General features: G+C 38.1%; 1 protein-coding gene across 5 annotated transcripts in view; it reads right to left on the reverse strand.

The window, feature by feature from the left end:
• Position 1: 1 nt before the first annotated feature.
• Positions 2–26149, reverse strand: part of CKAP5 (cytoskeleton associated protein 5) — a 53710-nt gene continuing 27562 nt past the window's right edge. For 2 of the 5 annotated variants that reach the window (XM_084208677.1, XM_084208676.1), the window contains 28 exons: positions 25734–25828; positions 24346–24403; positions 24139–24264; positions 23665–23801; positions 23337–23511; positions 22697–22810; positions 20482–20610; positions 19683–19877; positions 18910–19045; positions 18096–18184; positions 17182–17292; positions 16790–16912; positions 15974–16123; positions 15383–15586; positions 14586–14721; positions 13624–13817; positions 11213–11385; positions 9934–10107; positions 9382–9502; positions 8503–8682; positions 7872–8059; positions 7400–7475; positions 6425–6613; positions 6187–6321; positions 5593–5676; positions 5340–5499; positions 3551–3705; positions 2–2350 (listed from right to left, as the gene is read on the reverse strand). In XM_084208677.1, coding sequence (XP_084064803.1) covers positions 2096–2350; positions 3551–3705; positions 5340–5499; positions 5593–5676; positions 6187–6321; positions 6425–6613; positions 7400–7475; positions 7872–8059; positions 8503–8682; positions 9382–9502; positions 9934–10107; positions 11213–11385; positions 13624–13817; positions 14586–14721; positions 15383–15586; positions 15974–16123; positions 16790–16912; positions 17182–17292; positions 18096–18184; positions 18910–19045; positions 19683–19877; positions 20482–20610; positions 22697–22810; positions 23337–23511; positions 23665–23801; positions 24139–24264; positions 24346–24403; positions 25734–25828 — 4062 coding nt within the window. In that variant the 3' untranslated portion in view covers positions 2–2095. The remainder of the gene's footprint in view (positions 2351–3550; positions 3706–5339; positions 5500–5592; positions 5677–6186; positions 6322–6424; positions 6614–7399; positions 7476–7871; positions 8060–8502; positions 8683–9381; positions 9503–9933; positions 10108–11212; positions 11386–13623; positions 13818–14585; positions 14722–15382; positions 15587–15973; positions 16124–16789; positions 16913–17181; positions 17293–18095; positions 18185–18909; positions 19046–19682; positions 19878–20481; positions 20611–22696; positions 22811–23336; positions 23512–23664; positions 23802–24138; positions 24265–24345; positions 24404–25733; positions 25829–26149) is intronic. The other 3 variants (XM_084208679.1, XM_084208678.1, XM_084208680.1) reach the window with 3 other exon arrangements.

A 26149-nucleotide genomic window follows, 5' to 3' on the forward strand; every position in this document is an offset into this window, starting at 1 on the left:
CTAAAGATTAGGCTTTATTAATTTAAGTGCACAAGTTTTAGTTCAGAACTCCCAAGATACTGAGTCCAACCAAACACTACAATGACACAGGGCAAAAACTCATTCATAAAAACAACTGTATCTTCTGCTACTCAATTATTCCTGTATTTCACTTCTGAGTCAGCTTCAAATTTGAAATAGTTTATGCAGGTGTGCAGGCATTGCTGTTTTACATCCTGAGCTAAATAACAAATAGTTCTTCAGAATGTCTGCTGAATATGGTAAAGGAACATATGTATTAATTAAAATGTCACTAAGTTTCAGAGAGCAGCTAGTAATTGAGAGGTAGTGGCAATAACTCTAGTGTAACTCTAGCCAACACAAACTATTCACAAATTGCCCCAATTTAAGTGCACAAAACCACAGCACTTACCAATAAGGGCCAAACCTCCACTTGTAACAGAGCTCTGTTCCACAAGTGCACGCCCATTTCAGGTTATGAGAGGAGACTATGACTACTAAATCGAGGCAGTGGAGCAATGAATGGCATCATATCAGCCAACACAGGATGGAGAACACTCGTGATCACCTGCTATCACAGTGTGCAAACTCACCATAAGCACCAAGCAGCATTACGTCAACTGCAACCCCAGCCTAGGGGTACTGTGAAAGGAAGATTTCAGACATTTGCAGAAGCTCTGGCACAGATCTGTAGTACCAGCACTAATTTAAAGTCATGTTTTTACTGTAATCAGGCAAGAGTTTCAGCAATGGCTCTTAGGCAGAGACTGCTGATCCACATAGCAAACAACAAAAGCAGCAGTTACATGGAACAGATTAAAAATCTAGCATAGAAGTCTGTTATTTTAAGCCTGCCTGTCCAACCCTTCAATAACTCTGTTCTAGCTATGGAACAGATGTGCAATTTATGCTACACAACCAGTTTTCACATGGCAGTGCAGCAGTAAGGTGAAAATACATGACCTCCCTAGAAATGAAAGGGCTAGAAAGGATATCCAGTGTCTGTCTTAAATCTTCACTATTTGGAGCTTCTGAAAAAGGCTCTTCACTCATAAAAAAAAAAAAAGAAGTGGCTACAACTTTTGCAAACTAGTTCTGTTAGGTGTCTTAGTTAAAAAATGGTAACATCTGACGTTTAAGAGCAAAAATGAATGTAGTGAATTAGGTTTACCTGCATGAGGAACACTGCTTAACCAGATGAGTTCAGGATAAATGAGTCCACTGACCATACACCACTGCTACTCTATTCCATATCATCAGCAGCAGGCTCCCTCAAAGAAAGCTCCCTCAGCTGGGACCACACAATCTGGGTAAAGGCATCACAAGGACTAGATAATTCAAAATAAACATTTCAGCAAACTAAATATTTTCAAGTTACAGAAACATTCCAAAACAAAAAGAGCAACTATATAAAAAAGGTACTGCTGCTCATAGAAGAGTGCAAAGTCTCAGGACTGCACCCACAGACGGTGTATTTTCACTCATCTTCCTTACAGTGTTTCCAAACCCCAAGGTTCCTGTCAGCTTAGTTCAGTTTCTAGATGCCCAGTCACTAACATTCAGAAATACAGAGTGACCTCTAACCAGCAGTTGCTGCTGTTCCTATAGAGGCTGGTATAGTTAATGCAAACTTTATTTACAAAAGACACTTAAATTAGTTACTTCATGCCATGTGTCCATACAGAATCAACAGTTCAAGGATTACATGGAGAAGAATTCACAAAATTAAAAGCGAAATCACTAAAGGTCTTCTAAGAGTTAAGAACTAGGAAAAGATTTTAAAGACAACTTTACAAATAAAAACCCCAAGTCATGAGAAACTAGTCTGAGCAAGAGAATGGTTGTTTACAGGTCTGTACACTAAAACTAATACACAGACAGCCTTCTATTGTCAAAGAGATGCTCATTGAGAAGCAGATTATGTACAAATACTTGTGCCACAGTAACTCAACCCCCCCAAAATCCACTGTATTATACATAAACCAGTTTGTATACATTAGGCCTAAACGAGGCCATTTAACTATGAAGACTTCTAGTTTAGTAAACTAAAGCTGAAGACAGCCCCAAGCAACAGCGATACCGTCTCTTTGCATCTCTATTTGCGACTGCTTTTTATTCTCTCCAATCTTTTTTTCAAGTCATCAATATTGGCCGCTGCAGAAGAGGGTGAAGCCAGGGTAGTTCCAATGCCAGAGGAATGAGTCTGATTGGAGTCCAGGTCCAGATGTTGGTACTGCTCCCGGGATTCACGCAGCTGGGAGAGCTTACTGTGAAGCATATCTGTGGAGGATGCAACTGTAGGGAGCGTTGGTTTAGAGAGCAGAGACGTCAGAGGGGGTCTGTCTTCCTGCTATGAGGGAGAAAAGTGAAGTATTAAGACATATAGTGGTAAAGGCCACATAAAATGTACAAATCATAATCAATGGCTTTTCATCCCTACAAGCAATAAAAACAAAGGAAAGGGAAAGAGCACTACAACACAAGTGGATCTGGAGCAATAAAGTCAGTTGCTGTCAAAGTCAGAACCAATGCAAAGCTAATTACTATGCTCAAATCGTCTGAGTAGTTAATGTTTAATTTTATGTCAACAGGGACACAAAGAAACTAGTCTTTCAAGATCAAAAAATTCCCTGCAGACCAGAGTTTTACTGAGATAGACTGCCAGAGTCTTGAACAGCCTAAATTCTAACACAAGAGAAAAATCCCTGCTATGTGCAACATCAGCAGACAATGAATTTTCTGGAAGAATGAGAAGAGGAAACTGGCAAGACTGAACCTGTCAAAGACTTAAAGTGTCAATTTGCTGTTCTTTTACCAATGGGTATTTCCATCTGAGTTATTTACCTTGTTACTATGATCTAGGAAACATTTCCCTTCCTCAGAGTTCTAAGCTGATACTCAAATTTGCGTCAAAGGTTAAAACAGTGATGCATCTGGATGACTATTCCTAGAGTGAACACCACTTCACACCAAATTCAAATTTCAGGAATTGGCACTAGATTCCTAACACACAGATCATTGAACTGTAAGAAATTTTGGTCCACAGATTTCCAGAACTAAGCTCATTCAGCATTCCTGCACTTCAGTATCCATACATGCAAAATATATAAAATTTCAAAGTTTTATCAGTTCTCGTGGTTGTTTTAGAGCAGAAAGTCTAGAATTTCCACATCCTTAATCTCTGAGGTGTTAACTTTTAGAGAACAGTTATTTTTTGAACCTTTCTGAGACTCAACTTACCAGCAAGGAAAGATAATAAGCTGCAGGCCTGTAGAAACAACCTGCACACAACACCAGCAATGCAGACAGAGCGGATTGAAATGCAAGCCAAGTAATGAGATTAAAGCCATTTATACTAGACATAGTGACATGCAGTGAGTAGCTAGGGCATGCATTATAAATGAAAGATCAGAAATTCTGATTGGAATCCGCCTTCTGGCATTTGAATTCATAAAAAAGAAAAAGAAAAAAAAAAAGAAGGGAAAAAAAAAAGGTAAGTGCAAATCAAGTGCCTCTCCAGGGGATTTACAAGTTTTGTGAAGTACAATACCTTTGCGTTGTCGAGGCCACAACGCTGCCTGAGGATTTTTAATCTTTCCAAGTAAACTGAAGGCCCCACTTCCTCCCCATTTGTGTTTCCTATAGATGAAGATACAGTGTGGGTAGACACAGGAACACATGTTCCTTCCATCTGAGGAGAAATTCCTGGAAGATGAGGAGAAGGATGGAGGAGAGTTAAAAAATTTAAAACGTCAGAAAAGCATAAACCTCTTGGTCAGTTCCTTGAAATAAGATGAAATGAATGAAACATTAATCAACCTATTATTTCCTAGATATTTACATTTGCTAGTATAGATATATCTCGCCTTTCATTTCCTTGCAAAAAGTGACAACTGAAAACCAAGAAAAGAAATGGAGAAATTTAAGGAGTGGCTACAGAGCAGCTTTAGAAGTGCCAAAGCCTACAGCTGAAGAGAACAGTGCAGGGAGAGGAAGATGCTGATGGTGCATCAGCAGTGACCATAATGTCTAGCAGGAGAATTGAGCAACTGGCAAGGTGAGAAATACTTGGAGTTGTCTGTCTTTTTCTAGTTTAGTCGTACTTTTGGCCTTACCACTGATTCTAACCCCTTTTTATCTCTCATTTGTGCAACTTGAAGCTTTTTATTCCAACACAGTCTCAAAGTGTGATTTCTGGAATGCACATAACAAGGTTTTTAAAGCTTCCCTACCAAGAGACTAGAAAAGGAATTTACATGATGAAAAAACTTTTCCATTATTAAAAGAATTGCAAATTCCTTCTTAAGAGTTAGCATGGACAAGGATTTGTTCTCACTAATTTACTACAAGGATGTTTAAAATAAATAAAAGGAGAATTAAGGTTAAGCATTTATACCTTACTCTAAATAAAGCACTGTTGCAATGTGGAACAGTATGTTTTATTATATCAAAGTTAGGGAAGAAAAAAAAAGACAATTGTGGCATGTAAATTTGGTTTTGAAAACTGCTGAACTAATATTTCTCAGTTGTACAGACTTTCACAATGCAAGGTAGAATTTTCTGTCCTACATAGGTGGACACATTTAGGAAGTTCTGAAAGAACCTCATATCATCCACCTTCCTAAAGGAATCTACAATACAGGGAGATAGGAGAAGGAGCAGTAGTAGAAAAAAGGCTCAGGTTTCACAGGACACTATGAAAAGAGCAAGAAATAAAGGTTAGAGGTAGTTTTGCTAGACTGTGTACCAGCTTTTACTGTCAGCTAATAACTTGTCACATTCCTTCCCTAATATTTCATTAAATACTCCTTCGTGTTCATCTGCAATGAAAAGACTCAGCAACAAACAACTTTACAATAATTCATCCAATTAATCACAAACAGAAACAGTTCATGTTATTTAAAATAAGCTTTCCAATTCCACAGAAAATAATACTATTAAAAGCATCCTATATTTTTAGTAAAAGGTAAAAGGAGAATCTGACAGCTGGTGCTGCTGTTTTAAACCAGCTTTATACCTTGCAGAACCAATTCTTGATACCAGACACATGAAACACAGGCTAATGTTCAATCCACACTACAGGATATGGATTAGAACCACATGTTTGCCAAGCCTTTCAGATGTTTCCTACATTTAGTGTGGTTCTAACTTCTGGTTTTGTAAACAAAGAATGCATACTCCCTAAAAATACTGTCTCATGAAGCAACTCAAGCAGCAAGAAAATACACGGCTTGCTTCAGAAATCCATAAACTCATGCAAATATTAATTTCTACCTGGAAACCTGTAACTGTTCTATTTCTGCTTCTCACAAACCAATCAGTTTTGTTATAACATGTACCTGTAGAAGTAGCAATGCGTCCTTTCCCCTCCCGTTCTGTTTCTATCAGTCGGAGGCCTCTTTCCACATAGCTTTGGAAGAACTGTGAGGAATTTTTCAGGAAGGGCTCAATGTCTGCGTCAGAATATTTCTTTTTGTATTCATAGAGTTCTGCCAGACCCTGGAAGGAAAGAGTTGCTATGTATTACTACAACTGTTGCATACACTATTCTAGTGTATCATGCTCTCTTTCTTGCAGGAAGGGGGCACTCACCTCCTTGGTGTTCTCCTTTGAGCCAATCTTCTTAAATATTTCTGCCAAAATATCATTGACTTTAGCTTTTGAAGCCTTTTCCTCCTAAATAAATAAACAAAAGGAGACTTTTAAAACAAAGAATAAAAATAAAAAGCAATCAGACAAACCCATGACACACTCACACCTGCTAGCAAGATACAGAGCTTCCAAGATAAAGAAAACCTGGAAGTGATCAGGGTTCTATACAGCCACTTTATATACAGAATGTGAGCAAGGACATCATGAAGCTGTAGAACTCCTCCTGAGAAATTTAAAACCTGTTTTGGATATGGCTAACTTTTAGTAGATCAGATGCAGTACCAAGCAGCATAAAACATTTGTTGCCCATTTGAATTTCCTGCAGAGTACTCCATCCTGGGATATGCACAGAATACTCAGGTAAACACACACAACAAATTCCCAAAACAACTGTAAATGAAAAATTCACTTTACAAGAATATTTCCAACATTAGTTGCATCTTGAAAAGGGAATTACTACTTACACAAAATTTAGTTTGTTTCTTAAATTAATTGCTTTACACTCCCTTCCCCTGCCAACACATCTTTACTTACTATGCGAGAAGCTCCTTTTTCTGTATCCTTATCAGCTTTTCCAGTCTGGTCCATAGTGTGTTTCATTAGTCTACAAAGGTGAGCTTCTAGCTCAGACTCATTTTTGTTGTCTATCATTGTTAAATGATCTAAGATCTAAAATGAGAAAAAAGAGGAATTTAAAAAAAGGAAAAATAAAAGAGGAAATACTCTAAAGACTGCATGAACATCCAGTTTAAAAATATGTGATTGCTCTGACCTTGGGCCCTTTCAGCTTGCACAGGGTGTGAAGGAGTGTCTTCAGTGTCCTAATAGGGAACTCACTCTTACATTGCTTCAGCTTCTCTTTGGGAAAGACCTTCATGAAAATGTGGATATCCAGCAGAATCCGATCCAGATTGATGTTATTGATGGTTTCCGGAAGAAGACGCACCATTCTCCACAGACACTGGAACGAGAGGCTGACTTAAAGCAAGACAACTCAAGAAAGAAGCACTTGATTATATAAGAAGTTACACAACACCGTCACTGAGCCACTTCACTCTGCTAGCACATCATACAGGCATGCATTGTGTCTGCTGCTCAAGCTATATTTACACTAGTACATACTTTCTCTTTGTAACTGGCTGTACAGTATACAGATCTTTCTTTAGAGCTGATGCATAATAAGGTACTGATTTCTCTACCTATAACTGGAGACTGAATGCTTTGTGTGAAGAAATTTCAGCAGATTATATATATGCATGCTATGTACACCTACACATAGCACAAGTTCTTTAGGTTTAACCTCATTAAGAACGCCTGAGCTGTCTTTAAATCATACCAGTTACAAAAGGGTGTTGTATGGTAAGAAAAGATCATGCTCATGCTTTAAATGCAGACATTTGCCTGTTCACTCTGCCTGTCAATACAGATCAGGACAGAAGTCAGCTCCAGCCTGGCACTGTTTGAATCCATAGTACAGTGCTCAAGCAAACAAGCCCAGCAGGTAACTGTATGGAGGACTGCACCTCTGTGTGGAGTTTGTATTAGTGTACACAAGCTTCTGTAAACTATTAACAGGTGTTAAGCTCCCTCTGAAAGTCCTTATATGTGACATCTAGTAAGATCAGAATTACAGAAGTTGTAAGAAATATTTTAAGTTATGGACACTAATTTTTTAACTCCATCTGTTCTTTCAGATAAGATGATTCAGAGAAACCACATAAGTTAAAAATCTCTACTACAGGCTTACCTTCATGACAAGTTCTGAAAACTTAGGAGAGCTGGCTGTTGCTAGAAGACTGTCTTGGAGCAGGACAAGCAGAGCACTAGAAGGAATAAATTTATAAAGGTTACACAAAAAAAGTGCTATACATAAGAAAAAAACCATACCAACTCACCACAGAATACCACACCAGAGACTGGGGTTAGTCCAGAAGATGTGCAACAGCTCTTTCCCTCTTTCTTTTTAGTATGTTACAAGAATTTAAGAGACAGCCTGCTGAACTTCAAAGCACAAAAAGCCATACTAAGCTGGCTTGTTTAGCTTGCTTCCAGCTGTGCAGTCAAATTCTGATCACAGTCACTGATAATTCTTTAGTAGCTAGCTGAATAACTCTACTGACACTGGTCTTTGCTTACAAAATGACTAAAACTCAGCCGCCCAAGGAACATAAGAGAATAGGTAAAGAAGAGCAGTTAATTGTGCACTTTTCATTACTTACCTCAAAATGTTGGTCTGGTCAGACTTCTCCAGAACTTTAACCACCAAGAGGTTGACTGATCGGATGACCTGCTCACCCTCCTCAAGATCTTCAACCCGAGAATCCAGCATTAATGTAATAAGACCATGCATTAGGTCTTTAAGCACACCAGTGGATGCCTCTCGAGCCAGACTCTCTATCTGAAACAGCTACAGATTGAAGAAAGTGTTAGTTTTCCTTGCACATAATCCTTAAGTACAGGGACTTCTCTAGACTTCACTGTCAAACCATGACATTTCCCTGTTTCCCACAAAAGTAAAAACATAACTATGAAGAAAGTTATTTCTACTGAGTGACTTCTGAAAATACTCAGGCCACCAACTCCGCAATCAAAAGGTAAAGAATATTAAAAAGAGAGCTTAATAGAAGTCTTAGTGGCTGTATTTTGCAGAAGCAGAGACCTTCTTTCCTTCCCCAAATTCTCGTTCCCCACCTACTCTCAAAAGGTGTATTGATAAGCAGTTGGCAACAAACCTTCGTAAGAAAGACTCAGTAGTAAGCTAACCTAGGTACAGAACAGACATTCCATTCTCCTACAACTTCTGCACAGAAGTTATTTGCTCTTCAACTTATCTTTTACAGCAAGCCTTACCGTGATCATGCTCCCAATAATGCAGCTATAAAGTCTGACAATCTCCTCTTTGTCCAGCTTCTCATCTGCCATGTGTGTATTGTAGATTAACCGGAGCTGCATGAACGTGGCTATTAGGAATTGGTCGATGTGGCCAGACATAGCTTCTGCCTTGTCCTCCTGTTTGAGTACCTCATCAATCTAAGATTTAAAAACAAAACACTTAACTCGAGTAAAGTCAACACAATGCAAACAGCGCAAAATAACAATAATTTAAATACTTTTCTGTAGGAAAGGTTTTGCCCTGACCAATCCATTTGCCAAAGCAGTTGTATTCTAAGCTTTCACCCAAAATCAGTACCTGGAGATTTGTATTGCTAATCCAAACAAAATCAATTACTGATATTTTAGAGAACTGCAATCCTATCCCATACACAAATGAAAACATCAACAGCTGCATAATAGATTCTGGAATTTACAGCTTTATGAAATCATCTGGACAAAAAAGCTTCTAATTAGTTAAAGCCACCTTAAACCCACACAAAAACTATGGGGCAAGCCAATCCTTTTGTTAAGGATCTCTAAAACAGTTCAAATTTAATAGTTAAGTCTCAGTGACTAACTGGCTTTTACAAAGTCTTAGCAAAAATAATTTGACAGAACCAAAAATATAACACAGAAGCACTAATGAGAAAAGCATTAAGTTTATTCTACATCTTTCAAGTGGATTTTCTATTGCTAAAGCGAGTCAGATGGCCCCTGTGCACTTAGTTTTGTCATCAGGGAGATTCTGAGCAGAGGCCACGTCACCTGACGTGATTGCTCCACCACAGTGCAACTCATCACCCTCGCAGGCAAAGTCTGGTACAGTGTGATTAGTTGCTACCTTAATTCACTTACCTGTGTCAGAGCCTGGATGCTTGTATTTATATCACCACTGGCCACTTGGGAAATGACAAAGTTGATAGTAGAAGCTGTGTTACTGTGCATGTCATCAAAGTGTGGGGACACAGCACGGATTCTAAAGGGTTGAAAACAGGATTCATTACTTTTTGGAGAGCTACACTTATGTACAATTAACTGCTGCATTTCAATGAAGACTTAGAGGAAAAAGGATTTCATTCTTCACTGAGGATTCTCAAGGAAGGAATAATTTCTTTTTACCAAGTCTATTGCACTGTTTGTAAAGACACTGATGATGCATTTACTAACTCAATATCATCTAACTATAAAAATGCCTAAGTAGAACTAATGTTTTTCATTAAAAATAACTGCTCTCCAGATTTCAGAAGAGTACAACAAACTTTTATTTTGTCATCTCCTCAAGTTAGCTGACATTACCCTGTTATGAAAACAAGTCTGAATGTAGAAACTAGCACTATCAATTCACCTTCTCGAAATACTTTTTAGGCAGCTCTGCTGATTTTACTTAGGAGGTAAAACTAAACTCACTTGGGCTCAGGAATCAAGACTGGCTCAAAGATGTCATCTAGTTTGTGCTGTACAAGTGCTGGCATCTCACATCTGACGGTTCCATTGTCATTTTCAATTTCATCAAGATCCAGCTGAAACTCCCGTGGAACTGTATGTGTTGTCTCCGAGTGGCTGCCCATGTTGCGATTTTGGCTACAGAAACCAGGAGAGGGTTTTAGCTTAAGAGGTAAGAATATTAGCACTAGCATCCACTGGTAGCCCTAAAGTTCTCATGTTAACATAAGCCCCTTAACTCCCTCTGCTTTCCACCTAGTCCTTAGTAAAACAAACTGCTGTAGGCGAGAAGAGCAGCTGCTCCTTACTTGCTCTCCTAGTTTCTCTTGTAAACCACAAGATGCCCTGTATCTGTGGCAGGCATGCATGGTTTGGGATAACTAGCACAGTTTACAGTTGCTATTAAAAGAATATAACTTTAAAGTTTGAGTGGCTTTTTTTCCTTTTTTTTTTTTTTTAATAATGGACAGGATGCACATGTACAGAGCAACCTCGCAAGCTCCTCTGAATCTAAGAATCACAGCATTCCCACATCACCTATACTGCATATCAGATTTTTCATGGAAATATTTGAATATATAGTTCTCAGCACAGACTTTTAATCAAAAATGACGAGCAGGTGGGAAGGAATAGTTTCTGAACTTTTTGTTTTGGGTACTGTTGTCCCAGGCTCTACAATTCACACATGCTTATCCATTTTTGTGCTTCATGTCTAACAGAACTAGAACATGGTCCAACAAATATCAAGTTTAGTCCAACACATTGAAAGTTCTCCCAATATTTTGAATAGCTGCTTAATGTGGAAGTGCCATGTCTGTCTGCAGCCTGATCTACAGTCACCTTGACAGAAACCTGTATTTCTGTTTTCTTTCTTTTATTTAATTCAGAGACCTGTAAATAACCTAGAACTAGCCATGGCAAACCCATCACCCCCAGGAAGGGATGGCGAGGATAGAAATTGAAAGATACAAGAGCCTTACTACCAAGGAGTTAGTGGGCAGTACTTACATCCTATAAGTGCGATACATAATTCTGTCCATGGAGAAGCAGTGAAAAAAGGCACAAGACCATTTAGAAAGATTTTAAGACAGACAAGACAAAAAAATTTCAGACATTTAGATTTATATTATTTGGCCATTTTACACAACATGCGAAGATGATGATACGAGAACTAAAATGACATTGTAAGACATATTAGCACATACATTATGCAGGCTGGAGACCATAATGTAACATTACATACTTGAGTTTGGAGGACATGTCCTCAGCTTGTCCCTTGCGCATCATGCTGGCATTGGCACTGACGCTCTGACTACGCTGAGGTTTCTCCTCTGCCTGTCTCACTGGAGCAGAAGAGGGTCTCTTGGCCGACCGCTTTATTCTTTCCTCCAGCATGCTCATGTCTTTCTCTGAAAGCTGTAACACACAATGCTATCACTCATCCTGAGTGTATGGGTTTTAGAAATCTCAGTCACCTACAGGATTCACACCATACTTATCAGTGCAGACTGAAGTTCTCTAATATGAAGGTGGGAACTGTCAATGCTACCTCCAAGCAGCAGACTCACCAGAATGCTCTGGACTGTCAGGTGCTACTTCAAGAGCTAATTAAACCATGTTAACAAGCTGTAATACAGAATACACCTATTTCTAGCCCACATAACTTTCAAGAAAATTAATCTTGAAGTCAAACTATGGTACTATCCCGTGTTCGTAATCATTGCATGTGTTGCTGCAAGAACTCCAAACAAAAAAAGCCCCACCCACTTTCTGCATTCCCTATTAGCAGAACAGGCAGTGCTTGAACACTCTGGACCCTGCCACAGAAGCCAGAGTTCTTCTGATAATTGTCCTGTTCAGTGTACTCATAATTCAATATGAACACCAGATCAGGCAACTTAATGCTCCAACTCAGGCAGTGAAAAGATTCATATTTACCTGCTGATCTACCAGACCAAAGACTACAAATCACCCCATCTGAACAAAAGTAGGGATTACAATTTCATAAGAAGTACTTTCCATCATCCCTATGATTTAGAAACCTTCCTGAGAACCCACAGATGGACCATACTGAAGCTCAAAGTCATGGTTAGAAAGAGCTGAATTGTTCAGGTGCTACAGTTTTTCCTTTACCTTGAAAATTCAAAAACAAAAGGACTATGTAAAACTGAGGAAGAAGCAGATTGCACTCTGAACAATAGTTAAATAGGATGGAAATATAAGACGCTAATGAAAATGCAACATTAACTCTCATGGGAACAGTTACCAGAGAAAATCAGGGTCACATTAAATTTCAACTTTTCAAGAAGCTGGAAATAAGGAAAAAAAAAACCCACCAAAACAAAACAAAACAAAAACCACAAAAGCAGCAAAGCGGGGCAGCCTTGTCATATTCGATAAAATACTCATCCAATAGCTTGTATGCCCTATGGCATATGACACAACATAACAAAGCTGCAAAGGCATTAAAATATCTATTGCATTCCAATCAGTTTTAATGCTGCTAGAAACATTACAAGGCCAACTCCAGAGAATAGAACTGGAAAAAATTATCTAACTGCTCTTAATTCAGATTGGAATTCAGTGTACATAATCTGATATGCACAGTAATTATAAACACAGTGAACTAGCTTTCCATTGCTGGACACTGGGAACTCAGTTTTGCCATCTTTAACTTTTACTGCATTTTAGATGATAATGGCTAAGTATAATTTTCAGAGAGCAAAACAGCAGCAATACAAAGCAGACACTTTAAAAATGAAATGCAGTAAGATGCAGCAAGTAAGCAGAACTTACCAGACTTCAACTACAAAGCAATTAGTTAAGTTGGGGACAAAAAAAAAAGCTGAGAACTTTATTGGAGCCCACAAACTAGCCTTTTCTGGCCAAATAAGTTATCCAAATATTCTGAATGAGATGTGTTACTTATGAAATTGACTATAACACAAGTTACTCTTTATAAACAATATAATTCCCATGAAGGTCAGTCTCTTTTTTCCAGTTTTCTTTTTCATTCATGCACACCCAGGTTATATACACCTCTCTTACTGGAAACAGGCTGAGAGCTGGGGTTTGAGAGCATACTGAAGAGAAGGCTCTGGAGAACTCACTGCAGTATTCCAGTACCTAAAAGGGGCCTACAAGGGAGCTGGAGAGGGACTTCTAACAAGAGCACACAGTGACAGAAAAGTGGTAATTACTTCAAAATTAAAGAAGAAAAATTTAGATTGGATTAGAAACTCTTCACTGTGAGAGTGGCTGAGGCAATGAAACAGGATAGCCAGTCCCTGGAAGTGTTCAAGCATCTCTGCCCATGGCAGGGGGCTTGAACCTAAATAGTTTTTTAAGGTCCCTTCCCAAACCATTCTATGATTTCATATATTCTACTATCTGGGATTAACCAAATAGACATCAGAGAATCTATGATGTAGTAAGTTAGTCTCAAAACTACAAAATGCTCTTGTCACCAACAGCAAGATGTACCATAACCAGTCACAAGCGAAAGAGTGCTAATCCCCTACAAAAGCGTAAGGACTTGAAGAAAAACCAAACCACCAAACCCCAAACAAACAATCCCACAAACCAAACTAAGCACAGCACACTAACCAAAATCCCCCATAAACTCATTTGCAGTTATACTGCAGTTATACTGACATTTCCAATCAGCTTGAACACTTGGTCGCCATGGACGTTGTAGACAGTCACGATGGTGTTCAGTGCAGCGTTGCGCACAGTGTTGTCCCGGTCACCAATGTGGGTTGCCATTTCTTTTAAGGCTTTCCCTGGAGTTGGCTGGCATACATTCATGCCATACGATTCAACCAGACATCCAAGCTCTTCCAAGCATTCTAAAAGAAGACAGCATATGTACATTCAACTTAAAGCTGCTGGGAAGAGAGCCCTCCCAATGCCTGTGTTGCTTGCACAGCTTCAACATTCACTGTAGAGAACTGCCAATCACAAAGATGATGACAGATACACTCCAGGTGATTTATGGGATCAACAGTAAGCTACAGCAGACTACTTCACAGATAAAAGCAGTCAGTCATCCTTCTACACTTCAAGTATTTCTCATAACCATGTATGAGCAATGCTACAAGTTAACATCACATTCACGTAAACAGTTGTGAGCTTGCAATACTATATTATGTATAGAATTTAACTTTCTGCATATACCAGGATAACATAGTCTCAAAGTGATCAAGAAGTTGTTTGAACTACAAATGCCACAACTTTATTACAGACATGACTTGTGGTGAGACAGATGTACAGTGTAGAGACATTTCTTGCTCAGATTAACTGATTCCCTTGGTGAGTAGGGAGACAGTACTGTCACCATTATCACCAGCACTGTTTCACTAAGAAAACAAGCCTACTCAAGGGACTCATAATACTCATAGCAACTTAAGAGATTACTTGCCTTTGGAAGGTATGAAGACACCAAAAAAAAGAAAGCAATATGATCTCATCCTTTAAACGCTTGCAAACATCTGCATAAAATGCCATGTGCATGCAAATATCACATCCCACCCAACATTCTTAGGCTGGGTTTTTCAAGATGCAAACCAAAATTTCAAGTACTTTGCACATGTACAGTTCAACAGGCCATTTCCCACCTGCACGTTGTTTGGAGTTTTTTGATTTTGTCCCTTCCATGATAAAAGGGAACATCTTGCTGGCTGGATAGATGAGACACATTCTGTTCAGAATGGCACGTACATCCTTACGGATGACATCTTTCGGTTCTCCTACCTAATGGAAAATTAATGTAAAAAAATTAAAAAGAGGATAAGAAATGCAGAATATTTTATCCAGTTTTGTGATACTTTTGACTAGTCTAAATAGTCTTAGGAAAGCCAGAATCATTCCCAAGGCAAAAATCCTTTTTTGTCAATGGCTTTTAAGGGAAATACACAATATAGAATCATAAAGGTGACAAAAGACAACCTTATCATCGAGTCAAACTGTTAAACCAACACTGCCAAGTCTGCCACTAAACCATGTCTTCTAAATACTTCCAGTGATGGAGACTAAAGTTCTTCCCTGGGCAGCCCATTTCAGTGATTGACAACCCACTCAGGAAAGAAATTTTTCCAAATATCCAATGTAAGCCTCCCTTAGAACAACTTGTGTCCTTTTGCTCTCATTCTATTCACTTGTTACTTGACAACACAACATCAACACACCCTCCTCACTACAGCCTCCTTTCAGGTAGTTATGAAGAGCACTAAGATATCCCCTGAGCCTCCTTTTCTCCAGGTTAAATAAACACAGTCTGTTGAATCTCACACAAGCCACCAACTGGACTTAATTCCATTTGAAATATATTTAGAATGAACATATCGCAGTGTTTGATAGTATTCTCCATAATCCTCATGGGAAATAACATTAGTTTCTGTAAAACAAATTGTACCTTTAGGATAAGATATGGGATGAAAGAAGATGCTTCATTTTCGGTGAGGTGATACTCTTCTTGACTCAGCAAATTGAAAAGCAATTTAAGGTATTCAAGTGCTTTCATCAAAACACTTGTGTTGGTATCAAAGAACCGCAGGGTAAGCCATTTTAGGATCAAATCCAGGCAGCTGATGACTCCATCTTTTTCACTCTCCAAGTGCTTGAAGGCAGTTAAAAAAAAGTTACATAAATGAAACACATATATACACTGTTCAACAAGAAAATAAGCTAAGGTATGTCTGATAAAATAATCTACATTTATTGGTAGATTCTTAGAACAATACATACTCACTTTTAACTAATATGCCTTTCTGAAATTCTAAGAGAAGTCTCTGGTGAGGAAATTTTCCCTTCTCCTGAGAACCAGTATTAATACCAACTTCATCATACCTTTGATGTTTAGGTTTAGGTTGTTTAGGTTTCAACTACACAAAACAATGACCCCTGGCTCCTCAGGGAATTTCTATTTTATTTTAATTCAAGGAGTATCTTTCATAGCAGAGAGTAATTCTGTCAGCCTTATCTTCTACCACAAATCCAAACTCACCTCAATCATAACAGACAGTGCCTTGTTGTGGTGCTGGAAGTCTGCATGAAACATCTCATCCTGTAGCCATTTGGCAACACAAGTGGACATCTGAGTTTTCAGCTGTTCAATATATTCATCACGGGGAGTAGTGAAATTCCACTTTAACACCTGTAAAAGGCAGCATTTAGAACTCACAGCAAGCAATACCTTTTCTTCCTGACAGATGCTGCTAATTGAACATATTTAATTTTGCTTTAGAATCTGTTTTCAAAGCCTTCTTACTGCAAATATGTAATAAAAAATCAGTGGTGTTTGCTCACCTTTTTTTTTACATGACAAGTTTTCTTCATATGGACTAATTATTCTTATGCTATTATCTTAACTATCACTTAAACTCATTGTTTTTAAGCTCCAGACATGCCTACTTACTAGCAAGTTACAAATAACATGCATATTTTCACTAATAGAAGTTTCCCTAAACTGCTAAGTGGGTCTCCTCAAAATAAGTATACTAAAGCATTTGCAACGTACCCTAAAACTCTGACATTGTACCTGAAAACAATTGATTAAGCTTAATGATACTTCACAACTTAAAAAATGTAAAAAGGCCTTAGGTTTTTATGAGAGTGTATAAATGCACAAAATTTGAAAATCAGAAAAGAAACACCACAGTAAGCCCACTACTGATATATGAAATTCAACTCAAGAATCAGACTTCAAGAGATAGACAGTGGCTAACACATGTCACAGCATGTTTAATTCCTAATTAAAAACTAAAGAAAGCGTTAAAAGCCTCCACTTCAAAATTTGTGAACACCTTTTGATTTTTCTCACCTTCAGAGCTTTCTCTTCTCTCATCCTCTGCTCCTTCCCATTTGGGACAATGATAAAAATAGGGCCTGATTTATCATCGTCTTCCTTCAGACTAGGCTTGCTTAGCACCTTCTTTCCCTGTACCTGAAAGAAGCAAGGTATTAGCCATATATATGCCTCAGTCCCAGCAACTGCAAGCATTAGATACTTGCCACTTCATGCTGCCTATAGTGTACAAGAGCCAGAGAGAAGCTGAAAGAAAAATGCTGATTGGAAGTTTAAAAGTGTGTGCTCAGCTGCTGTGGAAGCAATACCCATGACAGTGTGCACAGTAGTACCCTGTGAATTATGACACATCATTCTCAACCAGTATGCCAGTCACCCACACACATCCCTAAAACCCAACGTGGTACCTGTTTGACAGACTGGCTCTTTGTCAGACTTGAACTGCCCTTGCTGAGGCTTGTATTAGCTTTGGAAAGGCGAGCATTACCCTTGGACATATTGCTATCAACATCTGACTGCTGGAAATAAGCCATAGAAAAACCTTTGCTTAGAAAGTGTTAGAAGGTTTGGAATGGAAACTCTTAAGAGTAAACAGCTGTCTGACAATAAAGGTCTTAATTCTACCAGCAGAGTTCTGGCAGAACACTGCATTGACTTGAGCAAGCCTACAACATTCTTCAAGGTTTGTTCAGCTCATTCTTACCATGAATATGGACCTACATCAAATGTTCTTGGTACAGCACTACTTCACACAATGGAGACAATGGGATTGTAGAACAATTCGGGTTATTTTTAGTTATATACATAGGACAAACTTAATAATTAACAGCAAAAAAATTACTGTAACACGAAACAATAGAAAAACCTAACCAAATATTGACTGTAATTAGTTGAGATTATTATGTTTTTAAGTCTACTCCTTCCCTTTTTGCGCTTTGACTGAGAACTTCTTACCCTTCATACTGTAAGGCAGAGATTAATTTGTTTTGATACATGGGTTCAAAATTAACATTCAAGTGTAATAACATTTGACCTGGAATAGTAAGAATGAATTCACAATAGCACAAAATCAAAGAGGCCAGGAAAATTTAGAACAGACAGTTTCTCATAAGACTGATTTTAGAAATTAAATAAGTATGACAAAAGCAGTGATCAGGTAAGTGATGTGGCAACGTCTGTCATTTCAGAGTTCAGACAAACATGAAGATTTTTTATAAAAGTTGTCCATAGCAAGGACTACACTATTCTACCTCTAACACTTTAACAAACCACAGCTACTAACCTCATAAAACTGATTTTACACAAAAGGCAGTCAACATACCTTAGTTTTAGAGGAGAGTCCTCCTGCTTTGGCTTTTTTGAGATCAGGCTTGGTTTCTATGGTATTAGATCCCAAATCATCGGCAAATGCTGGAAAAACAATAGACCATTTAAAGTTATCTAGAAGCCCATTTTAGGTTATCAGTTTTCTCTTCCTAGGACATATGAAAAATTGTTTGTGAATACAATGTGCTTAATCACATATATGTCTGAGGCTTTTAGACCCACTGAAGAAGTCCCTTAAATTCCACGTTAGCATATAAAGTTTCCCTAATTGCCTAATTAAGATTATAGTACTCAGTCAATTTGTCATTTTTCAAAATAATTTAAAAAATGCAGACATATATACTGGGCAGGCTAATGTCTAAAGCTGTAGTAGAATGTGGTTTGAGTAAGCTAGCCCCAGCAGTTTGATTCTTCAAATCAATTGTCCCCTAATCCCATCACAGAAGCATTCTGGCAGTCCCACAGTGAACTACACTGAGGAAATAGTCCAGATAAAAAAATACGTGAAAACATTTAAAATAAATTTATATTAAAATCAGATTGGAATTAGAAAAAACCTCCCCCTTTTGCCCAGCTTGGTTTTAGCTGCAATACCAAGTAGATATTTTCAAGTTTTCAAATAGCAGCTGACAGATGGTTGTGTGGAAAGGAAACACCCTCCTACACGGGAAGCTGATTCAAATGCAAGAAAGACTAGAAGCCTAACTATGGCTGAATACTTCTTCAGATAAGTATGCTTATTCCTCTGGCATGTCAAAAAGCTTCAAAATCCACCATCTTCTCATTTCCCAAAATGTCAGAGAAATTACCTGATGCAGGTTGGAATTTGGCTGGAGCTGCTCCTCCTACCACTCTGGAAGATGCTTTAGCAGGAGGAGCTGGTTTGGCTGGCATGTTGGCTTTGGCTTTCTCCAGCATGGCCAGTACCTGGTCTTTGGAAGTCGGCTAGAGAACAAAAAGTACAAAAAAGGAGTGATAAATTTAATAATGCCTATCATTAATCTTTCAAATACGCGCTACAGACAACAAAACCAAAATTAGTTTGAAACAATCCATGCTCTATTGAGCATCTCAGAGGGTGGTCATCTTAAAACATCATTGTTCTCAGATACTTTTGTTCTGAGTTAAAACACCTTTCCTTAAACTTTCTTCTGCAAGATCTAAGGGAAATATGTAAACTCACTCTATGTGAATGATCTTTGGATGTCACTGGAGTGCCTACACACCACTCAGGGGTCCATAAGCCAAACCAAAGCACTAGAAATCATGTTAAAGTATGAGTAGAGAGGAATAGAGTGGGACAGGAACTGGTTTGGAAGCTATCTGCAAGTAGATTTTTTTCAGAAGAAAAGCAGAGTGACTAAGTATCAAGCTCTTGATGTAATAGGCTTGTAATGGCAGTAATCATTTCTGAAGCAGAGAAACCTCTAACTCACAGCTCCTGATACTATTTTCAGTCCCCCTGAAAATACTCAATGCAGACAAGCTTACATGACTCAAGACAGTATGTCATGAGACTATAAATAGGACTTAATAGTCACTCATTCAAGATCACATGATCTAATCTCTGTAACAGAAGTACCTTCAGCTTGCCAGTGGCTTTTGCCATCTTCTCAAAGCCCAGATGCATCATGAAGAATGGCAGGGCATCCTGTGCCTTTTTGCGCACATCCCCATTTCGATCTTCAAGGCAGGAGTAGAGGTGGGGCACACACAAGAGTAGGTCAGAAGGAACAGAACGGAGGGCAGGCAACTTCTCAGCCAACCAACCAAGAAGCTGTAAGAAAGTTTTAAAATAAAAGCTTTTAAACAAGTGTTCACAGTGCTGCATCAAGGCACGAGAGCCTGAACAGCAGTCCTTCACACACCAATTCATTCTACAACGTAAGTAGGAAAAACTCACCCAAACATTTTTCAGACTAATACTCTTCAACAACAGTTTTCATATCAGCAATTACAAAAATTAAGTTAAGTTAGGTACAGCATGTTAACACACAACTATCTTAAAATTTTAAGCCTGGTCTCTTTGCAGGCTGTTTCTTCCTTTTGAAAGGAATAGAATTTCAGCCACTCTTTTTAATGTCTCCAGATCTGTTCCAAGGTGAATTTGAGTGAACACAAACTAGCTCTTAAAACACTAATCAAAACAGAAGTTTCATTTTAGAGGCACTGAAGTCTAAATGACAGCTATTCTGCACAAAGAAAGCTTGCTATTAGCCTTTCAAGGTTTAACAATTTTATGTCAGAACATATACACAGCTACTTGTTTTCCCATATTATGGTAGCATTGTGTCATTTCAGTCTGCATAGATAAAGAGTCCATAGAACATAAAGTTATTTTGATTTGACACACATAAGAAGTTTACTTGACAGAAGCCTACCTCTTGTCTAAGGAAAGGATTTTCTTTTTTGAGCTCTTCTGACAGGTCTTCCCCTTCCAACCACTCTTTCATGCCAGTTTGTTCGGCCCAGGCATTCACAGTTGCCAGTGCAGCAGCACGAACGTTATTCTGCAGCAAGAATGAGATTTAAAAAGAATAAACCTAAAGAGGGGTCAGAAGACTACGACAGAAGAGGAAATAGTCATCCTTCCTATGAAAGCAGAAAACTTCCACACCATGGGCTTTGAAATCTCTTTTTTTATTTGCAACTCAAGCAGTCTAAGAGAAGAATTTCGCTCCAGTGATGATATCAGCTGCAGCAATCTCCAAATCAGGCATTATACTCGTCTACCATAGTTTAAAGAAAAAAGTTTAAGGAAGAGGGTGAGGGTCTCTAAAATTACTTTTACATGCTACCATTAATTTTCAACAATTCTGAGAGTAACTCTCAAAGAAGCTAAAAAATAGTGTTAGTGACTTATATAGTGCTTAAATAGGCTGCATATTCATAAATCAAGACAAATGGATTATGGAGCCTGCTATTAGGGCACTCTTATTTAGGATGCGCATGAGCAAAATCAGGAATCAGAGAACCCTCTAATTCCTACCAATTTCCACCTTGTTTTTTCCAAGCAAAATTTAGAACAGCACCCTTTTTTTGAAGCAGCTATATGAAGTTATGAGAAGCCAGATGGAATATTTAACAACCATGGTTCATTAAAATGTTAGCAGTCTAGACATGACTTTACACATATGACTTTCTCCTGTAGGCTGAATTTTTGAGGAAAGCTAATAACATAGTAGACTCTTTGTTAAGTATGAACCGTATTAAATGCAGAAGTAACATCCAGGCATGTAAGTAAACAAGAAGTCAACATCCTTGCTTTACCAACTTCTCCCATCTTCTATCTCATTGAGGAAAACAAACAAATCATGTGCTGCATATAAACACATGGTCATCAGCCTCTCTGACAAGGCCTTGGTTCCCATCACCCAAATTTAACTTGTCTTCACTCATGCTTCAAACTGATTATTTTCCTCAATTATTAGTGAGTCCAGGACAAACACACTGAAGTAGGACCCAAAATGGACCATCCTCATCTTCAAAAACTTGACAAATTTGATAAACAGGTTAAAACTTGCACTTGAAGTACTTAAAAAAATCACCACTGTAAGAGTGTTCAAATGAGCATACAATCTTCTGTCAGCATTATAGTGCTTACAAGTTATGTCAGTATTATGCATTTTAGCAACAGTGTAAATTAATCACAATTGGTCTTATCCTTAAACCACATAATTGCAACTCTCCTACAAGTCTGGGGCTCTAAGCAACCTGGTCTAGTGGAAAGTGTCCCTGCCTATGGCAGTGAGGTTGGAACTAGATGGTCTGTAGGGTTCCCTTCAAACCTAAAAAGTTCTAAGACTCTACAAAAGGAGCTTGCCGTTACCTCAGGATAATTGGTGAGTTAAAAGAATTTAACAGTCAAATAAGATCTCAGATCCTAAAGACTCTTAAAGAGAAAACAGTTTTAACCAGGAGATTTTTATCCAGCCCTAGAGCCAGTCCAAATCTTTCCACTGTTTGGGACAGGTAGATCCAGCTTCTGCTCTTTTTCCTACTCACATTCCAAGCAGAGACAGCTGAAGTATGCCATCTTTGATAACTGCCCATGACTTCTGGCACAAGATATTGGCATCTTCCCAAGCCTTTTAACTCATTGCTTCAAATAGCTCTTTCCCATGATCCTAAGCTTTATTTTGACACAGCATCCTGTCAAACTCAACACTGATGTTATTTACACAAGCTTCAGTGTCAGTTGTGAATGTCCTATGCCTACCTACAGTTCAAAGGGCCCCAACACAGTGGCAAAGACAACAACAACGTATAGTGTAATCCAGTGATACACCAAAAATTCTACAAGAAACTTTACCAAGCAAACCTGTTCAGTGTCTAAAATACTGTAGGTTCAGCATATACGCATACAGTCACCACATTCATTTAAAAGCCAGATTGTTTCACTGGGTTTAGTTACAAGGAGGAAATACATCTGAATATACATTCAGGCACATATTTGTACTTGAAAATTAAGTTCTCATTCAGGCAGGAACTTTTATTTAAAGATTGGTGAGCTTCCAAGGAAGTTTTAACTATCAACCACCTTTCAGGCATAGCTTAGATACACAAAAAGGAAAGAGATCTTGACGTCTGTCCTACCTTACTATCTCCTAGGACTGTAATGACAGGAATCCCCAAATTTTTCACATACTGTTTGATATTGGGGCCCATTGCTGTTGCTAGTTGCTGAAGAATGCTCAGTGTTTGTTGCACCTGCACACGAGGAAAAAAAAAAGTTTTAGATAAAACAGTGTTACAAGGATTTGTGCAAAAACTCCCAGTTACACATGGAAAAGAGATACTGCTATATATTAAGCTTTTACTTTAGAATGCCTACTCAATGAAACCTATTCCAGCCTTCAAATTCATCACACCGAAAAAACCCCTAATTCCATATTCTGAACAAATTAAATTTAAAGTAAAAATATTTTCAAACAAGGGACAATTCACTTTTGCTTCACAAATGAAGCAATTAGTCAAATTTTTTTCAGATTTCCTTATACTACATTCAGAGCAAAGGTAGTTTTTCCTTTCTTTTGAAGCATTTTTAAATGAAAAAAAAGGCAAATATTTATTAAAATAGGGAAATATATGATTTGGAAACACACAGTTCATTATTTTCCAGCTGTTGATTTAATGACATTGAAAGAGACCACACAGAAATAATCAAGGTTCAGAAATCCCAACTACCTTAAGATTTAAGCTGGAAACAACTGAAACAGGATTTTGAAAAACATACCAAGATTTTATTGGAGTCATTGAGACGACCCTTCAGAGCAGTTGGAAGTTCTCCTATGTTTGGCTGTATGAACTTTGCTTCATTTATTATGCTTGTCACTTCATCCAGACCTTCTTTTCTGATCTTCCAATTTTTATCGCCAATCTTAGACACTAGTTCCGCTGTGATCTTATCACTGCAAGAGAAGAACAGGTAAAGTGCCTTAGGGATATCTCTATTAGTATTTGAGCGCTTTAACACCATTGATTTCTACTTAGAAAGCAGTTAGAAATGCAAAGTTTTGAATTGCAGTGGCAGTGTATCTTCATGTGTTAGAATACAAACCTACCCAATATCTGTTCTTGGCAAGAGATCCACAACATCATTCCCAACCTCCTCCTGTTCTTCTTCTTCACCATCATCCCCACCTCCCACACTGTGCCTGGAAATGCCACGAGTTGGAGCTGGTGCTGTCTGTCCTTGCATCTACAAGCAACAAAAAATCAGAAACAATCTTACAAATTTTAATTTGACATTAAAAATAAAAACCACTTGTATGATATGAATGCACTGGATCAGGACAGGAGACTTCTAAATCATTATACTATTCAAGCAAACCCAGGAACTTTTAAAGCTCATAATGAAAAAAATTGACTGTTGAGATAGCTACACATAATGAATTTGCAGCCTTTGTGCACCGTCTTATAAATCTGGTTTGATTACAAGCCCAAGGGTTAGACCACAGTATTACTACAAACTCCAGCTACTGAAGTTTCAAAGTAGCTTTAATGACAGTTGGTAGCAAGAGAGCTACACTTCATACCTTTTCAAACTCTGCATCTATCTGAGAGAGAAGGGCTGGCTTCTCATCTTCAAAAAACATTCGCAGAGAAGGTCCCACATAAAGACACATTACTCCCAGCAATGTAATGGCAGAAGTCCTCACAGCCTGCCAGAAAGAGGAAAAAGCACTCAGTCTTCAAATTAAGGCCTGATAATAATTCAGGATTAAGATTCTAAATTTACTCACTGGGTTAGTTGCAGCAAGAGCTGTCTTCACATTACTGATGAAAGCTTTGACATTCAATCTGTGGAAAAAAGATGCCTCCCATAAATAAAACACAACACAGGAAACAGAACCAACAAACAAAATCATCACAGTAGGTTAAATAAAAAAGATACCTCTAGACAGATTTACACAGCTAACTTAGATGCAGAAGACATGTATACTCCTAAAACATCATCACAGGTACAGTGTAGATAGCAGCTTCTTAAATAACTACCGAAAGATCAGTTTGGAGAATAGCCTACTGTGAAAATCAAGCAGTAAACAATTTATACATAAGCCTACTATTATCACATCTGGAAAGTTTCTTAAACTACATAATCCATGTGACTACTAGGACTGAAATACTGATGAATGAATCCAGAAACATTTTAAGTACCTGAAACATGACTATACAATAAAGGTGAGGGTATATTACTGTTGTGGTGGGTCTTTTTTTTTATTAACTTGTATAATTAGTCTCATGATCTTGCAGAAAAAGACACACTTTTCAAAAGGATATTTGCAAGAGAAATAAAAGAATGTTGAAATTCCTGAGTCTTCTGTATTATCTGTGCAGCCTCAAACACTGCTGTCCTAGTAACACATCTATACACATTCCATGCTGCAAATATAACTTTTTGGTGGAATTTACCAAAGAAGAGTGTATTTCCCAGACTTAATCAATGTCACTATCCATTTAAAAGCTACAAAATATCTCAAGACTGGCATAGTAACTGCCCAAGTAGTCAAATCAAGGGATATTTTAAGTTTTCTCTGCTTAGAGACGTTTTCCCCTCAGGGCTAAACTCTACTATACATGCTTAACCACATTCAGTTAAAAGGCTAGTGATTAAAAATTAAGGCATGCTGTCCCTGTTTCACATGGAGAAATAATTTCTCACACAAAATGCCGCATAACAACTATTTTGCTGGCTAAAACTTCATCCACCTGTAATCAACCTCAAAATGTTTCCCAAGGAGATTAATAGGCATGCTGGTTATGTACTCTTCTGTAGGTTGTCAGATTCAGTTGTTGTAGTCTTTTCTTTTCAACTATAAAATGTACAGCGGTCCACGTGGGTGCAGGTGTATCCAAGTAGGAGTATAATAGACATGCAATACCACACCCGTAAGTACCTTAAGATAAATGCTCTTCAGAGAAGATCAAGTGATGAGTAAAGTAGCTAGTAGTGTAATCACATCCCATCATACTAGTAATGCCAGATACTTTTAGTTACATACTTAAGAGCTAGAAGAACACGGCTAACATCAGAGCTTAAGGAACTAGAGTTCAGATGAACAGAATCTAAGTTCCAGATTACAAACACTTTCTTTCAAGTTTTTCTTAACAATTTACTTAAAAGACTTACCCAGAAAAGCCAAACTCTTTAATTGCATTTGAAAGCCAGTTCAAAGTTTCTGACTGGTTTTTAGGATTCTTCTGAGAGAAAGCCATAGCCACAACCTGGAAGAGAAGAGAGTTAAGTGTAAACTTTCACTGGCAAACCAGGTGACAAAGCACTGTCAATAAATAAGTGAAGAAACCTGCAAAAAACACAGGGCAAGTGAACAGGAAAAGCTGGGGTAACAGAAAAGGAAAAAGTAACTGTAGCAGGACAGAACTGGAATTGAAGTGAATTAGAAGTTCCTGAAGTACTTGGAGGCAGTCAGAGATCCCTCTATTACAGATTCGTACCTACATTTTAAGAAAAGCATAAGATAATTATTCATTATTACTGTGCCTTGGAAGATCATAGAAGAGATCGTGCTAGAAGGTGTGCTGAAT

This window comes from Fringilla coelebs, assembly GCF_963513975.1.
Source record: "Fringilla coelebs genome assembly, chromosome: 6".
In the NCBI taxonomy this organism is placed as follows: domain Eukaryota; kingdom Metazoa; phylum Chordata; class Aves; order Passeriformes; family Fringillidae; genus Fringilla; species Fringilla coelebs.